Source organism: Corvus cornix, chromosome 21, assembly GCF_000738735.6.
Source record: "Corvus cornix cornix isolate S_Up_H32 chromosome 21, ASM73873v5, whole genome shotgun sequence".
Classification (NCBI taxonomy): Eukaryota; Metazoa; Chordata; class Aves; order Passeriformes; family Corvidae; genus Corvus; species Corvus cornix.
In genome coordinates, this window is record NC_046350.1 from 677,180 (window position 1) to 694,586 (window position 17,407).

Here is a 17,407-nt window from a genome sequence, read left to right on the forward strand (position 1 = left end):
GGCCGCACTGCATGGCTGTGCCCCTGGCACACGAGCACAGTGCCCTTAGCACAGGGATTCCCACGATGGGTACAGACATGGCAGGCAGGACCCGCTCCCTCACAAGCCATAAAACCTCCTGGCTGGCTGCAGCCAGTGCCTCTTCCCAGGAGCAGGACGGGACCATGGCCAATCCTGCTGTGTTCCAGAAAGGGAGATGCTGGATGAGCCCTCATCCCTGCCCCTTTGAGGGTCAAATGCTTTGGGTGCCTCCAGCAGGTGTGCTCAGGTCCCAGCCCCAGCTCCCCTAAACTGAATCTATGGGATGCAGACATGCCTATGAGCCGTGCCATGACAGCAACATCCTTCTCAGCAAGACAGCTCGGAGCTGACAGATTTCCCCATGGGAAGCTCTGCCCAGCTCCCCGCAGCTGACTGACTACCAGCTCTGGAGGAAGCTCCTTAGAATTACAGAAGAGAATATCCTGAGCTGGAAGGGACCCACAAGGATCATCAAGTCAACCTCCTGGCCCTGCACAGACCACCCCAGCAATCCCCCCCCGTGCTTGAGAGTAGTGTCCAAATGTTCCTGGAGCTCTGGCAGCCTCGGGGCCGTGCCCCTTCCCTGGGGAGCCTGGGCAGTACCCAGCACCCTCTGGGGGAAGAACCTTTTCCAAATACCCGGTCTAAACCCCCTTGACACAGTTCCAGATGTTCCCTTGGGTCCTCACAGACCTCACAGCTGCTTTGACATCTCCTGGCCTCCATCTCTCTGCCCTTTTCCCAGGCTGTTTTTTTCCCAAATCCTCCAGCGCTTGTTGTCTCCATCCTGTGTAAGATGGGGACACTTCAGGGCAGGGGATGCAGGGCATGAGCTGCAGCTGGTAACCGGCCACTGCTCTTCTGTGGGGAGCACCAACAGGGAAGGGTCTTTGTGAGAGGAGAACCCTCAGCTCACAGAGCATCTCCCCCAGCCCAGCCCCTGCCAGAGAGCAGAGCATCTCCCTGCAGTCCCATCCCCACCCAGGGCACCCGTGTGATGCTGGCAGCAGGGACCAGAGTCCTGATGGAGTGTGACACAGTCCCAGCCAGCTGGAACTGCTCCTTCTGAACTTGTTCATAAACCTGCTCAAGTGGAAGCCAAGCTGTTTCACATGACACCCCAAGCACAACCCTGCCCTGGATGCAGGAGCACAACACCCAGGGCAGGGCAGCAGCACAGCCCAGATCCAGCACCAGTGCCATGACCAAATCCAGGGGAAATCCTGCAGGAGAAGAGCACCCCCAGCCCCTCGGGTTGCAAACGGCCGCACAAGGGCACCCAGGACTGGGGAGAGAGGCTCAGGAGATGGGAGACAGATTGCTCCTCACACATCAAGGCTCACAGCCTAACAGAAGGCTGTCAGGGAAGATCCCCAACAGCTCCAACCACTTCAGATTGGCAGTGGCTGTAAATCTGCTGCCAGGGCTGGGGGACGAGAAGAGCATCCTCGCAAAACACAGCGGGAGCATTTGCTTTGTATTCCAGAAATAAATTTGGTGTGCTAGTGGAAAATTGCAGGATCTCCCTGTTTTTCAGGGCACTGGTTGGGAGGGGAGTGAGGGAATCAAGGCACCTGGACCACTCCAGACACACACCTTGGCAGCCACCAAGACCCAGGGACCCCCCATCCACACCTGCCCAGCCCCCAGGGAGGGTAAGGACATGAGCCCAGAGAGCTCAGCCTTGGACAGGCAGGAGCAGCACATGGTGGAATGAGGGTCTCCAGGGCTTGGGATGAACAGGAGATGGTGGAGGCAGGGCTCGGGGACATCTCTGAATGGCACAAGAGCTTCAAAGCCAGACATAAAGCTACCGTTTGGGCTTTTGGGTCTCTAATAATCCCCAAAAAGGAGCACACAGTAGCTTCTGTCTTCCAGGTGATACTGGCTGCACCCAACCTGGCCAGTCACCTCTGGGAGGGATGCACTGCCTTGTCCTGCTCGTGGACATGAGGCTGGGAACACACCGCAGCATCGTCACCCATGACAAGCACAGAGCAGGGCATGATGTGCCCCTATCCCCCCTGAGGGCCCTGCCCGGAGGTGGAGACAGGAGGTGATCCCACCAACCACTGGGACTGCACTGCACTGTCCAGATGGGCATCTCCATCCTGATGGGGGACCTGGGAGCGCCCTGGGGGCCAGGCTTGGGACCCCAGCATCCTCCCACGTCGCTGCCGCAGCGCGGCTGGCTCCCGACTTCCCTTTTCCCAGATGGGAGAGAAAGTCACCCCTGTGCACCAGCCCCTGTGCTTCCTCGACGCTTAATTAGAAGCCTCTCCCTTTCTCCTGGCTCTCTAATTAACATGCCGGGAGCTCAAAAGAAGGCAGCAGCACAATAACCCAGGGAGACGGCTTCCAGCAGGCCCCGGCCTCATTACGGCCGGGCTGGGGAGCAGGAGCAGGGCGTGCTTTACATATGGAAACACCGCAAACAAGAAAGGCTGGGCCAGGAGAGAAAAAGACTTGACCTCTGCTCCCCCCCATTGTGTGCCCGTCATCCCCTCGGCGGGCGCTGGCGGGGCTGGGGCAGCTCTGCCCTTTATCATGGTGATGGGCCCGGCCAGCAGCGCCCGCGCCCGGCGACACCGCGGCCACGCTGCCCCGGCTCGGTTTAATCTCCTCAGACGAGGCTTTTCTTGGCTGTTTCTTTTCTTCTGCCAAGGCGGCTCAGATCGGGGGCATGCTGTCAGCCGGGGGGTGAGGTCCACAGAAACGTCTTCATCCAGCCCCTGCAGAGGGTGGATGGAAAGCAGGACGGAGCCTGAGCCACTGCCACGCACGGGCATGGGAAGCATCTCCGGGCTTTGGCCAGGCTGGATTGGGCCACCCAAGTGCAAGGGAGCAGGTCTGGGGGGGTCGGGCACTGGGGCTGCTGCTGGTCAGCAGCGCCAGAGGTGGGCAGGATGCTCTGAAGCACCTTGATGCTTCATGTGGGACACAGAGCTATCTCCACTCTGGTTTTCTCTCATGAGCAGAAGGGTGCAGAGATCACAGAATCATGGAATGTTCTGAGTTGGAAGGGACCCAGAAGGATCATCCAGTTCCACACCTGATCCTACACAGACACCCCAGCAATCCCACCCTGTGCCTGAAAGTGCTGTCCAAATGCTCCTGGAGCTCTGGCAGCCTTGGGGCCGTGCCCATTCCCTGGGGAGCCTGGGCAGTGCCCAGCACCCTCTGGGGGATGAACCTGACGCACTGCCTTGTCCAAGCTCTTCTTTAAAGGAGCTTCTTCAGGGTGGTCTTCGGATGTGTCTCAGGGTACTCCTGGCCCTGGTACAGCAGAGAGATAGTTCTGCTGAGCCAGCAAATGTCTCTCTGTGGGACACCAGGGATGCTGGACGGTCCTTTCAGGACCTGAGCCTAATGCCCCCACGCTGCTACAAGTGACAGGCAATGGAATAACAAGTGAGACACCGGGGTTAAGTGATGGTGGTCTTGGCATGTTGTTTCTTCCTGTCGTGATTTTTAGGTGGCTGCAGGCCAGCTCTATGGAGAGTATGATTCCTCTAGCACCACACTGGTTTGACTCTGTAGGGTGGGAATTACATACCTCCAACACTGGGGTATTTTTTGGAGTATCATCTAGAAAACTACTGGAAACCTCAACTGTCACCTTCTTCTGTGCTCTTCCCACATGGCCAAGGCACTTTGCTTCAGTGCCTGACTTTTGCTGGGCCAAGCCTGCCACGTTCACATGCAGCAGAGACCCCAGAGCAGCTCCAGGTCTCCATAAGGTGATGCCTTACCCCTGATGGAGGATGCACCGTCCAGCCCAGCTCTGCTGTCGCTGTTGTGGAGTCCATCAGGGTCTCTGTGGAAGGAAGGTGAAACAAGGAGTCATTGGATGCTGATGAAAGGACTGAAGATGGAGACAGGGAAAAAGGCAGAGAGGAGCCAGCCCAGAGCTGCAGGGATGGAGTCCATCCCACACTGAAACTCCTGGCCACGTACTGGTCCCTCCACCCAACTGCTCCCCACCCCCTGCCCACTGCTCCCTGGCCCCCATGCAGAATCATGGAATCACAGAACGTTAAGGTTGGAAATGACCTCCAGGATCATCAAGTGCAACCATTAGCCCAGCACCAAAACCATATTCATCACTAAACCATGTCCACAAGTACCACGTCCACACACCCTTTGAACACCTCCAGGGATTGGTGATTCCACCACTGCCCTGGTCCAATGCCTGACCACCCTTTCCACGAAGGAATTTTCCCTAATATCCAACCTAAACCTCCCCTGGCCCAGCCTGAGGCCGTTCCCTCTCCTCCTGTCCCTGTTCCCTGGCAGCAGAGCCCGACCCCCCCGGCTGCCCCCTCCTGTCAGGGACTTGTGCAGAGCCACAAGGTCCCCCCTGAGCCTCCTTTGCTCCAGGCTGAGCCCCCTTCCCAGCTCCCTCAGCTGCTTCTGGTCCTCCGGTCCCTTCCCAGCTCCGTTCCCTTTCCTGGACACGCTCCAGCCCCTCAATGTCTTTATTTTCATGAGGGGCCCAAAACTGACCCCAGGACTTGAGGTGGGACCTCGAGGTGCCCAGCACAGGCAATGTCTCCTGCTGTGAATGGGGATTCTTCCATCCATCAGCTCAGCTGGATTTTCCTCCTCTGAATCCCAAATCCAGGTACCTCCAGCCTAGAGCAGTTCTAGCCCTGCAGATGAGGAGCAGCCTGAGCAGGGATCCTCCATCACCTTCTAGTTTCCCAAAAGCACGATATTTTTTTCTCAGCACTTTGCACAGTAGGGAGAATCCTCAGAGATGCAGTAGGATGTGGGAACAGCACTTTTAGGACTTAAAAGTACTAAAAAATTAAACCACTGTTAAAGCTGGTTTTCCAGATGATTTGGGTTGAAATAGGTCAGGTGATGCTACCACGGACCAGCACAGACAAGTCCTCCTAAGGCACCCAACAGCAAAGCCTCCTTGCCCTTTCTGCAGCTCATGGTACTTCCAGCACTGGAACTCTTTTCATCCCAAATAGCTGTAGGTTGGTTTAACTCCATTGATGGCACAAGGAGGGGTGCTCAGGTTATGGCACCCCAATACCTGGCCCAACATGAGCAGGTGAACGTGGGCCAGCCAGCCCCATCGGAAATAAATGGGACAGACACTTGGAATCATGGAATCGTTAAGGTTGGAAAAGCCATCGAATATCATCGAGTCCAATCATTTCTGCAGCACTGCCATGTTCAGCACTAAACCACGGCTCTAAGTACCACATCTACACACTTCAACACTTCCCAGGGAGTGCTCAAAGGTGTTTTTTGGACACTTCCACAAGTGGTTTCCACAGTCTGGGTAACTCTCCGTCCTCCAGGTCTGCAGCCACATGCTCATTGCAATACAGGGATTTTTCTGCACCACCACAAGGTTGACAGTTTAAGAGAACAGGACAATATTCCAGAGTTTGGGAAATGCAGTTTAGAAATGCTGCCCAAAGGCCTCAGCACACCGAGGCTGGACACGAGGAGAGCGTGGTGGGACAGACTGCACAGGGCAGCACACGGCCAGTGATTCTGTGCTGAGACCAGGGTTATGCCCAGAGAGGAAATTCTGTCCCTCTGCTCTGCAGGGAGAATGTGAATCTGCCCCTGACTTCAGCACATGCGCCGGGGATGCCAACTGTGCTTGCAGGGATGCTGGAAAGTGTCCATCCCACACACACTTAGAGTCCCACAATGGCTGGGGTTGGGAGGGACCTTGAAGAACATCTGGTCCCACCCTCCTGCCATGGGCAGGGACACCTTCCCCCATCCCAGGTTGCTCCAAGCCCCGTCCAGCCTGGCTTTGGACACTGCCAGGGGTAGTCCCAGAATGGGAATGGAGAGTTACTGGATGTAACCATGTCCTTCTGCTGTCCTCCTCCCCCACCAAAAAAACCAAGCATTCTGCCACAAATCCCCCAAGAGCATCCCCACCTTCTCCACTTTCACTCCACTGAACAAAAACAATGGAAGAAAAGCTCAGCCTTGAGCAGACCCATCACAGAAGAGCCAGGCCTGGATGCAGAGGTGACAACTGCTCAGTGCATGTGACCTCCCCTTCCCCACTGGCACCCCAAAAAGTGCCTCGGCAGTGCTGTGCTCCCTGCACCTACTCCTGGCAGTAAATCCTCCTCAGACTGTGGCTTGTTCATTACTCCTGGTTTGAGCCAGCAGTTTCCAGTTCACAGGAAACCAGGATTTCGAAATTTGGTTTTATTCCAAGAGTAAAAGGCAAAAAATAATTCTTTTCAATTTTTCCCACTAGGAAGAGTTCTGGAAAACAGTTAATCCCGAAATGTTGTGGGTCAGATTTACGAAATTTCTTTTTAAACGGAATATTTGTTTACATAGGGCAATAATAGTGTTTATTTTATCAGAGGATCTGGCTTTTTCATTAAAACACCAGTGGCGTTTGATCTGAAAGGAAAACAACATTTTTCACCCAGTGCTAGCAAGAAGCTTTAAAAACCCCCTGAATTTGTTACTTTATCTTAACTATCAATGACAGTGGCGCATAGTAAGTACATTAATAGCAGTGACTAAAATGGAAAAGAAGATCTATTCTAAGCCATTACAAATAATTCCCCAAATAAACTTCATATTTTGAAGCATTTTGCATTTTTAAAAGCCTTTTATTTAATGAAAACTTGGTGCAGTGGAAATGTCGTGCTCGGTACGCCACTGCCCCCAACCCCTTATTCTCAGCTGAAGGATCCCCTTGGAGCTCTGCATCCACTCCGGCTGGCCAGGGACAAGGAGGAGAAGAAATTTGCAGGTTTTAAGCAAGTTTTTCCAATGAAAAATTATCTTCCCATAAAAAACACCAGATATTCCATTAATTTTAGTCTGGATTTACACCGTTCAGCTGCCAGCTGTTGGATTTCCTCTTCCTTCTACAAAGACTCTGCAGTCCAAAACCTTTCCCTCTTGTGGTGCTCACGGGTGGCAAACGATCCATCTCCAAGACAGCTAAATTAGCTCAGCTTCCTTCTTCTTCCTCCCTAAACCAGGTTCCTGTCTTTGAGGCTCCTGTTTATCACCCTTCATTGTGCAGGGGGTCCCAGGGCTGTGGTCCCCATCGCACACAGCTGCAACACTCCAGTGTGCCCCTTTTGGGGCAGTTTTTGCACCAAGTTGGTGCCCGGGCTGAAGTCCTTTTGGAGACGGAGTTATACTGAGCAGAGGGTGCCTGAATTACAGAAAATTGGGAATAACTGGTCCCCGTGAATCACAGTGACCCTGCAGGGTCAGCACAAGTGGCCCAGTCCTCTGTTTTGTCGAGGTCTCTCTGCAGGGTCTCCCTGCCTTTGTGAGAGGCAACAGCTCCTCCCAGTTTTGCATCTTCTGTGAACTTGCCTCGTATTCCTTCCAGTCCTGTCTCCAAGTCATTGGATGCTGAAGAGCATGGGGCAGTGATGAAGCCCTGCAGTGACAGGTCACCAGTCTAGTATCACCCCAGTCACTGTCACCCTTTCTGCCTGACCTGTGAGCCAGTTTCTCACCCATCACGTGACGTGTTTATCCAGCTGGGGGCTGGACAGTTTGTCCAGAAGGATCCTGTGAGAGACAGTATCAAGAGCTTTGCTGAAATCAAAAGAGATTCCATCTCCTGGCTTCCCTTGATCAGCCAGGTGGGTTTACCCTGTCATAGAAGGAAATCAGGTTTAATAAGCAGGAGTTCCCCTCATGAAGCCGTGCTGGCTGTGACCAATGACTACGTAGTCCTCCAGGTGTTTTTCAATACTTTTCAGAATAATGCTCTCCATGATTTTACCAGGCAATGAAGTGAGATGGACAGGCCTGTAGTTTCCAGGGTCCTCCTTCTTGCCCTTCCTGAAAATTAGGACAATGTTCACCAACTTCCAGTCAGCTGGGACCTCTCTGGAATCCCAAGACTGCTCAAAAGTCACCAAGAGAGGCTTTGCAATGACATCAGCAGCTCTCTGAGGATCTTGGATGAATCACAGAATCCCAGAGCGGTTTGGTTTGAAAGGGACCTTAAAACTCAGCTTATTCAACCCCCTGCCATGGGCAGGGACACCTTCCACTGTCCCAGTTTGCTCCAAGCCCCGTCCAGCCTGGCCTTGGACACTGCCAGGGATGGGGAGTCTGGGCAACCTCTCTGGGCAACCTGTTCCAGATGCTCATGGACATTTCTGAGTGACAGGTGACTCCAGGCCCAGGGACATCATCTGGACAAAGTTCTGCCACAGGTGCAAGCTCCACACAAGGTGTGATAAGCCCCAAGGCACTGGAACCCATCACCCTCCTAAGGCAGCTCCTCCACCTGCAGCTCCCACCGGGCTGCCTTCTGCTGCAGCCACTTCTGTGCCCATGGTGACCTGTGGTGGGCTGTCACGGCCATATCTCCCCCAGAAGCTTCCCTGGTCCTGCCTGGGGCTGCCCCATGCTCATACAAGCACGTGGGCACCCAACAGGACCAGCTCCTGTGCTGGGGACAAAAAACACAGACCAATTCCTGGATGGGCAACCCTGAGCCCAACTGTTAATGCCTTGACAACCACCTCGGCAACTTCACTCACTGTCACAGCCACTTTCACGGTGCCATCCTGCTGGTTTGGCAGCACCACGTAACAGGGCGAGAGGCTGATGCCTCGGCAGCCCCATGAAGATCCCCGTGGTACCCAGGACATGGAGCAAAGCCATGTGGGAGCAGCAGGGGTGGGAGCCTGGCCCCTGGCCCACCTCTGGTGGCTGGGATAGCTGCAGCTCAGTGTGGCGCTCCCTCCACAGCAGCGTCCTCTCAGTGTTGTTGTTTCTGTTCTCCCCTCCCGCGTGTTTATCTGCCGCTTCACATGCTGCCCACGGCATTATAAATAAATCTGCAGCTGCTCCAAACCAGCAGACGCAACTCTGGCCCGCTTCCCACCGGGAACCGCGCTGCTCCCCACGGGACACCCGGAGACCAGTGCCTGTCCTTTTCACTTTGAAACTGTTTTCTCTGGGCAGCTTCCCGCCAGCACTGGGGCCTGTCCCCAGCACTGCTGCCTGCTCCAAGGGCACACCATTGCTCTGGAGGGACACTTGGCATCTCCAGACACATCATCACCAGCAGCCCACCACCTCCAGATGCTCAAAGCCACGCTAAGACAGCGTCACGCTGAGGATCTGCTGTGACAATGACCAGGGTGGGGGTTCCTGTGCTTCCACATGGTCTTCTTGCTGCTCAGCCACAAGTGAGATGAGTGTGGGGGTTCGCAGCTGCACCAGCTTTTCCCATCTGGTCAGATCAGGAATGAGACTGGTGAACAGAACTGGGAGGGGAGGACGAGTCTGGGATCATGCTGGGTGCTGGTGGTGCCAGGCCATCAGCACGGGCTGGCCAGGAGTGGGGATGGAGAGTGGCAGGACCAAGGGACAGTGGCGGAGGCTGGAGGTGAAGGGGATTAACAGAGGAGCTGTGCACACTGCAGACACACTTCTCTCCATCCGGAAAAATAACTTCCATGGCGTTTTGCCAATTCAGACCAATTTAGAGCATCTGGACCTGAGTTTCTCAGAAGTCCTGGCAAATCCTTCACATTCACAGGCTCCAAGCTCATCCAGATAAAGAAACAGCTGGACAAATAAATAGCCCCACAGATAGCTGGAGCCTCCACCCTCATTTTTCCACCCACAACTTTTTCCCTTCCCCTTTCACTCCTCACGCCAGCTCCTCTCTCAGGGTAGGACACTTGCCAGGATTTTAATCCTGGTCCAATATTGTCAACACAGGGAGCAAGCTTCTTGTGGACCCATAACCACATCAGCTGTGGCCAGTGCTGGATATGCAAAGCAGGCAAGAAGCTCCCAGCCCGCTGTGATGGGTTGGGAGCAAAGTCATCCTAAGGCAGAAACAGTGGGAGATCGCTCCTTGTCACCATGTCCCTTACGTGACCTGGAAACCCATCTAAAACACCACATCAGCTCCAGGCTGGAGGGACACTCAGCGTCAGAGCCCAGCCAGGTGGAGCAAGATCAGGATCTGCACTGGAGACACCACAGGTCGGGATGAACTCCTCCACATGCTCCTGGAACCATGTTCCCATGCTGGCCTCAGGCACAGCCACCACATCCCGGGGCAGGGGGTGGCTAATGAGAAAGCCGTCTGTCCCTGCCCGAGGAGCCCTCGCCGCAGATCTCTTTACCCTTCCCCAAGTTGAAAGGCCCCTCTCTGCCTCCTGTGCTTTACTGGAGCCTGATTATGATATTTTTGCCAGTGCGAGCTGAGAGGGGCTGAGCAAACCCAGTGGCCCTTCCCTGCAGCCCCGAGCTTTGCTTTGCCTGGCCAGGGGCCAGCGGAACAAGCTGAAACCCAATCCCCCCCCCGGCCGAGCCGCTGGCGCGGGAACAGCTCGCTGCATTGTGAGCCGGCGGCTACGGGATACTTGGGATACTTCACTCAGGGATCCACTTAAACTCCAAGAGGGAGAGTGATTGATAGGGAGCGAAAAGAGGCAGTTGACTGGGCTGGGACAGGGATCCCGGCACGCCCCGCTCCCAGAGCCCCAAAGGCCACCCCGAGGTCAGGCACAGCAGGTCGTGCTGGTGGTCCCAGTGCTGTGGACCCAGCACTGAGGTACCTGGTCATTCGATGCCTTTCCCTGAAAAATTAGGTCCAGCCAGACTCAGAGACCTAAGAAGTAGGATGATGTCCATCATCTCCATCACTCCATCACAGAGTGCCTCTGACCTGCCAAGCAGAATCCAGGCTGATAGTCCATGGAGCAGGGAGAGCTGACCCCAGAGACACCCCACAGCACTGGCAAGGGAAAGACATCCTCACTTTGGGGGAGTCATGGAGCCTTCCTGGCTCCTCACTTCCCTAGGACATCAGTCATGGCTCCTGCAAGCCCTGTGAGACAGGAGCCAGCCCCAGAGCCAGCAGAGGAGCAGGAATGGAAGCTGGGGCTCAGCAGAACCTGCTACTGGGTGGTTCTCAGCTGCTTGTGACACTGGGGGTCCGGACTGGTGTCAAACAAGGGGATGTTTGACAATGCCCTTGGCACAGCATTTCAGCAATGCCAGGTGAAACTCCCCCTGCATTTCCATGAGGGAAATGCCATGAGCTGGGCTATGCTTTCCCATTCCCACCAAAATCCCTCCCTTACTCTGATTGCCCACATCTTGTCTGGACCATCCTGAGGGGACCAAACCCAGGGCTGATAGTGCTGTGCAGTGAGAAACCACTGAGGCCTTTGGCTCCCAGCTTTGCTAGACCAGGAAATACGGAAAGCTGGGCTTGGAGCAGGGCTGCACCTGGCCATGGGGACCACGGCAACTCCAATGGGTGAGCCAGAAGCCAGGGCTGAGCACGGCCACAGCCCAAATCCAGCAGCTTCCAGCTCCTCTTCCCAGCTCCTCCTCTCCCTGTGAAGGCCCTGGCTGTGCAAGCACTGCCCTGTGGCGTGCTGACTGCTCCACTGCTGCAAAGCTCAAAACAAGGAGAAGGCAAACTCAACAGCCCATGGGGTCCTGCAGGTCACCCCAGCACGTGTCCGGCTTTCCAAGCACTCAGCTGACCCTCAGCCCATCCAGGATAGTCCCTCTCACCTACCCGGCTGAGAGGAGAATGCGAGCTCCAGGTCACAGGAGGGAATTCGGATTTTATGACCTCTCAGCCCCTGCTGAAGAAGCAGGTGAGGCTGGATGTGAGGCAGGACCACTCTCCATCCGGCTGCCACGCTATCCCAGTCATGGCTGCAGATGCATCCTGTCTGTCCCAGTTTCCCCACAGCAGCTGCTCCAGAGGTCAGCAGAAACAGGATAACCCCACCAGAGCTCTCTGGGAAGCTGCTCCAGCAGCACCAGGGACCCACCGGCAGCGTCTGTCCCGAAAGGAGCAGGGACTTGTAGGTGGTCTGAGTTCAGGCGAGGGCAGGCTGCTGGGAAGAGACAATGCAGATGCCAAATGCCAGCGAGCAGAGGCCCTCCTGCTGCTGCTGGGAATGCAGGAGCCACACAGAGGAGACACAGATGCAGGCGTTTAGCAGCCACTGCTACTGGCACTGCTGATGGCTCTCTGTGATGGCACTGACCCCATCAGCTCTGAGATACCCTGAGGGACGGCGTCCCAGGGTAAAGTGTTGCATCCAGTCTCATCCAGGCCCAGCAAGACTAAATTCCCCACCAAGCCTTTTTCCAAGAGGATGGAACAGGGCCATGTCCCTCCCAAGTGCCTCCAGGTCTCTCTTCCTCTCTTGGGGATGGACACAGAGGTGCTCTGGGAGGTTGGAGTCCCATGCCCAGAAGCTCCTTCTAGAGGTGCCCCAGCCCCAAAGGAACCATCAGCCTCCACCACACACTGCCCTGGTGCAGCTGAGCGTGGCACAGCCATCACATGGGGGAGGGACACTGGTGTCACCACTGGTGCCCAAACACAGAGCCACTGCCACTGGTGTGCAGGAGCAGATGCCATGTGCAGCTCCTGGCTGCAGCATCCCTGCGAAAAGCTGCTGTATAAACATGACAACCTGCTCCCACCACCATGCCCTGGGGCCACTGGTATGGGGTGTAATGCCCAGGGTGCAGGGCAGCACTGCCCAGTCCCCTTTGATACCCACAGCCACTCTCCTGTATCCTAGACACATCATCCTGTATTCCCAGCCCCACTGTCTGTGTCCTCAGGCACAGAGGCAAGGCGACCTCAGGAGATTTGGGATGCAGCAGGAAGACTGGAGGCTGCAGAGCATCACTGGGTAAGGAGCACACGCTTGGCTCTTGGACAACATCATCCCTTTCCTCACTAACCTCTGCCCATCATCTGATGTGAAGAGCATGGAGGGGACCAGGAGGGGTGACACAAGCCCAGGGCATGGCTTTATGGCCAGCTCTGTCCCTCCTCCCCTTGGGGCCACCCCCACCCGCAGTGGGGACAGTGTGTGCAGCCAGGGCCACCTCCCAGCACCGCTGGCACTAAATGAGGTTTTGTCACCCTGCTTGGTGGCATGGACTGCAAGCAACTCGTTCCCAGCAGGCTCCAGAGCCCTGCTCAGAATCCCAACTGAGCTATCCTTAATGGGCTTCAATTTTAATTTGCTTTTATTGGAAAACACAGATGGTGACCCCCCCCTCTCCTGGCCCGAACATACACAGGATAATAACATTTACAGGGAAAGATGTTATCTCCAAGCAGCCAAAGCTGCAGCAGAAGCCCCACTGCCCTGCAGTGACACACAGCTGTGCCCCACAGCCCTGCCCAGCCCACCCAGAGCCACCAGCGGGGGGAGGCAGGACCAGGGGGAATTAAAGAGCAGGATGGGTCCCTGGTGCAGCCAAGCATCTCAGATTGACCTGGGTAACCTCCTCTGTGTCTGCCCAGAGCAGAGGGATGCCCAAAGCTGCTGCCAGCACTGCTGTCCCCCCACCCAGAGCCAGCCCCTGCCTGCAGCCCCTCCAGCTGCTCCAAGCCACCCCCTGCAAGAAGTGCACAGCAGAGCTCAGGACAGTGGTGGGGAGGTGATGGCAGCGCAGGGACAGGCGGGGACAGGCAGTGCCACAGGCACCAGGCTACACCTGCACCAGGGATCCAGGATTAGATCCCCCAGCAAACAACAAGCATCAAACAGCTCTGGGCTTGTGCCACATTAGCCTGGGCACCCAAACACCAGAGCCTGTGGGTGCTGCTGCTCCTCTGGCACTGCTGGTGCCATGCAGAGCCAGGCCCCCTTGTGCACCCTCCCAAACCTGGGCATGGGGTGAGCAAGGATGCCCTCTATCACACACTTCTGCTCTGTGGATCTACCTGACATTCCTTTGCTTGCCTGTTGTTACTGACAAGCTGGAAATGTGCTTCTGGTTGGCAGTTCCAAGCAGGAATGGCTTGGGAGGAACTGCTGCCTTGTTTTTGTCAAGCATGGGAGGGCAGCAAGGGACTCCAGCTCAGGCTCCTGGCCAGAGGAAGCTTCTCCCCAGGCCAGATGCAGGAAAGCCCAAAACCCCTTCAGGCAGCTTGGCTTCCCTCCAGTCCCTCCCAAGGCCAAAGCATCTCCCCACTGCCACTTTTCTATCTCCAGGGGCTTGCCAGGAATGTAAACCCTGATCCCCTCCAGCCTCACCATGGCAGATAAAGCCACAGAGAAGCCAGCAGCTGTGGGTGGAGGGAATTTTTACTGAGAGGCAAAGGTTTCCTTCCTTGGGAAAACCCCATCTTCAACACCTCACCATGCAGAGGGCTTCCCTCCTCCCCTTACACACTCGTTCACCCTCAAGGGCAGTGGGTTGAACTGAGGGGGGCTCTGCTGGTGGGTGCCACTGTGCTCCTGCTCACTGGTGGTCCTGCTTGGGCCAGGCATGTGTTGCATCCCTCCCTCCCTTCCATCCATCCATCCATCCCTCCATCCATCCCTCCATCCCTGTGTCCATCCATCCATCCATCCCTATGTCCATCCCTCCATCCATCCATCCCTCCATCCATCCCTCCATCCATCCCTCCATCCCTGTGTCCATCCATCCATCCCTCCATCCCTTCATCCATCCATCCATCCATCCATCCATCCCTCCATCCATCTCCATCCATCCATCCATCCATCCATCCCTATGTCCATCCATCCCTCCATCCATCCCTCCATCCATCCCTCCATCCATCCATCCATCCATCCATCCATCCATCCATCCATCCACCCTTCCATCCATCCATCCATCCATCCATCCATCCCTCCATCCATCCACCCTTCCATCCATCCATCCATCCATCCCTCCATCCATCCATCCATCCATCCATCCTAGTGTTGCCCACCAAGCAGCTGCCTTGCACTGGAAGAAGCACCCTGGAGCAGGGAGCAGATGGGCTGTGGGACCACAAGGAGAGAGAAGCCCCTCTGCCATCACCCGCAGAGGCTGCAGCAAGGAGCTGGGGGATCAGGGACCGGCATGGGAGTGGGGAATGTCCACTCTCGGATGCACCTACAGCTCTGCAGGCCAGCCTGGAGAAGGTGGCAGCAGCCTGTGAACCAGCTGTGCGGCTCTTGGAGCTGGAGGAGAGAACACGCCGGGGTCCAGGCTGCCACTGGGATGGGGTCCTGGAGACCCCAAGGCTTGTGGAGCCTCATTTCCTTCACAGAACAATGGATGTGGGGAGCGGCAGAGCAAAGCTCAGCTGTGAGCAGAGGGTGAGCGCTCGCACAGGTACAGACAGCCCAAATCTGGTTCCACGGCTGTGGGAAGGGATTTTTGCATGCAGCAAAAAGAAACACACCCGGAGGTGGAAAAAGGGCAATTTCCACAAGTTGAAAGGGATTATTAGCAAAAATTGATCGGGGGGGAAATGTAAACAAAAACAATGAAGAGTAATTACGGCTTATGGCGGCTTTGCCAAAATCTCATAAATCTGCGATCATAAAAGAAGGCGTCTTGAGTTCAAAATTATCTTGGCTTGGAATAAAAGGAAAAAATTGCAGTAAAAATAAACATATTGTATAAATTAAACCCAGGGGAAGTTGGCAGCAGCGAATTAGCAGCTCTAAGATGCAGACAGTTGCAAAAGGATGTATCAATGAAAAAACTGACTGCCAGGAGACAGAAAGGAGGGGAAAAAGGAAATTTTAAATACACCAAAAGCAAACACAACCAGAGCTGTGGAAAGGCGAGTCCATGGGGATACTCAAGTGTGAAGGCAGCAAACACAGACACCCCAACTGAAACAAGGGCACAGCCAGGAAGGACGAGCAGCCGTGGCAGCTCCAGGGACCTGCAGTACCCAGGAGATGCCTGGACACACGGACACACCTGAGACCCCTGGCTGGCAGCATCCCACTGCCTCGGGCAGCTGCTCACCCTGCCCCATCCAGGAGCAAGGGCTGCGAGGTGGTGGGGTCAGGACAGCAATTCTGGAGTTGTTTCCTGAGGGCAATATCAGCCCCAAGACAACGATTTGCTCTCCAGCAGCAACATGGTGTGGTCAGCAGAGCCCTACAGACCCGTGGGACAAGGACAGCCCAAGAGCTCCCCTCTCCCCTTCCAACACCTTGTGCCGTGTGCCAAGCAGGGACAGGGGACTCCAAGGATGGGGAATGATCTTGTAGCATCCCACAGGGCTGGTGGAAAGGAGCTTGGGGGTCTTGGTTCAACCCCATCTCCACCACGAGACTGGGGCAGATGGGCTCTGGGAGAGCTCCAGGATGAAGTCCCAGTGCCTCAAGGACTTGTTGCCAAGTGATGTGGACACATCCAGCTGCTCAGCAAACCCTTCCAGGACCAGGAGGATCCTAAAGCACCAGGTGCTGCCTGCAGAGAGGCCATGGTGGCTCTACAAGCACTGCTGCAGAATCCATCCCAGGAACGACAACCAAATCCTGGGAGGAGAAACAGCCCGACAGCTCCGTGAAAGCCACAACAGTCGCCCAGCCAACTCAGCCAACACACTGGCAGGGGTCAAACCAGAGAGATGACCAGGGTATTAGCCAGGATACAGGACAGCAGAAGGAGCATCAGGGAGGGCGGATCCAGTGCTGAGAGCTCTGCAGGCCAAAATCCAGGTGGTTCACACCCTTCAGGCTGCACTGAAACCTCCCTGCTCTGCATCTCAAACGTTTTGTGGAGGTGCAGCAATGGGCCCCCCACCCCGAACAAGCTTTGAGGATAAAGCAGCAGAGGTATCAGATGCAGCCATGAACCTGTGGCATCCCTCAGTGTGGCTGGGGCCACCCCCAGTAGCACAGACACAGGATAGCAAGGACAGGCCATCAGGAGTGTCCTATGAGCCAAGCGGGGGAAGGACAGACCGGAGCCACTGTGCAAGGTCCCTCTTTCACTGCCTTTTCTCACTGTGGGTAAAAGCCACATCTGTGCCAGGAGGAGAGATTGCTCTTCTCCAGAGGCTGGCAGTGGAACTGAGGCACGGAGCCCCCGGCACTGCCTGCCCTGGGTCAGGCTGGGGGATCAGTGAGCACAGAGCCCCCCGTCCCCTTGCCACCCTCAGCACCACTGGGGCCTGCCAGCACAGGACACTGAAGTGACACCACAGGAGGTGGCACTGCCTGTGCCCAGAGACACCCAGCACCTGCAGCTCCTGCTGGGACAACATGTCCTTGAGTCAGGCTGTGTCGGCACCCTCTCCCTGGCACCCCAAACCCCCAGTACTCTTTGCATGGATGCATCCCTGGAAGAATCCTCCAGTTGCATCCCTGCTCCCTCCCCACTCTGCCAAGAGAGAGTATCCCTGCATCTTCTGAGGATGCAAACGATTCACAGCCAGCCTCTAACAGCTTTGTGGGATTTAGGGTTTGCTGCCTGAGCCTCATAAAAGTACCACACTTCCAAAATTTAGTTTACAGAGTGACCGAGGCATTACCTGACATCAGCCTTGACATGGGAAATCAGGCGAAAAGTGCTGTGCACTGAATGCCCCATCCCCCAAATTCTCTACTCGGCATGAAGCAGCCTTTATAAATCAATGTCTGCA

At 55.7% G+C, this 17,407-nt stretch overlaps 1 protein-coding gene across 4 annotated transcripts in view; it reads right to left on the bottom strand.

Annotated features, from left to right (window-relative positions):
• The window catches only part of EPHB2 (EPH receptor B2), a 128,399-nt gene that overhangs the window by 85,892 nt on the left and 25,100 nt on the right, over window positions 1-17,407 (bottom strand). For all 4 annotated transcript variants that reach the window (XM_039563977.1, XM_039563974.1, XM_039563973.1 and 1 more), the window contains exon 2: window positions 3,774-3,838. In XM_039563977.1, coding sequence (XP_039419911.1) covers window positions 3,774-3,838 — 65 coding nt within the window. The remainder of the gene's footprint in view (window positions 1-3,773; window positions 3,839-17,407) is intronic.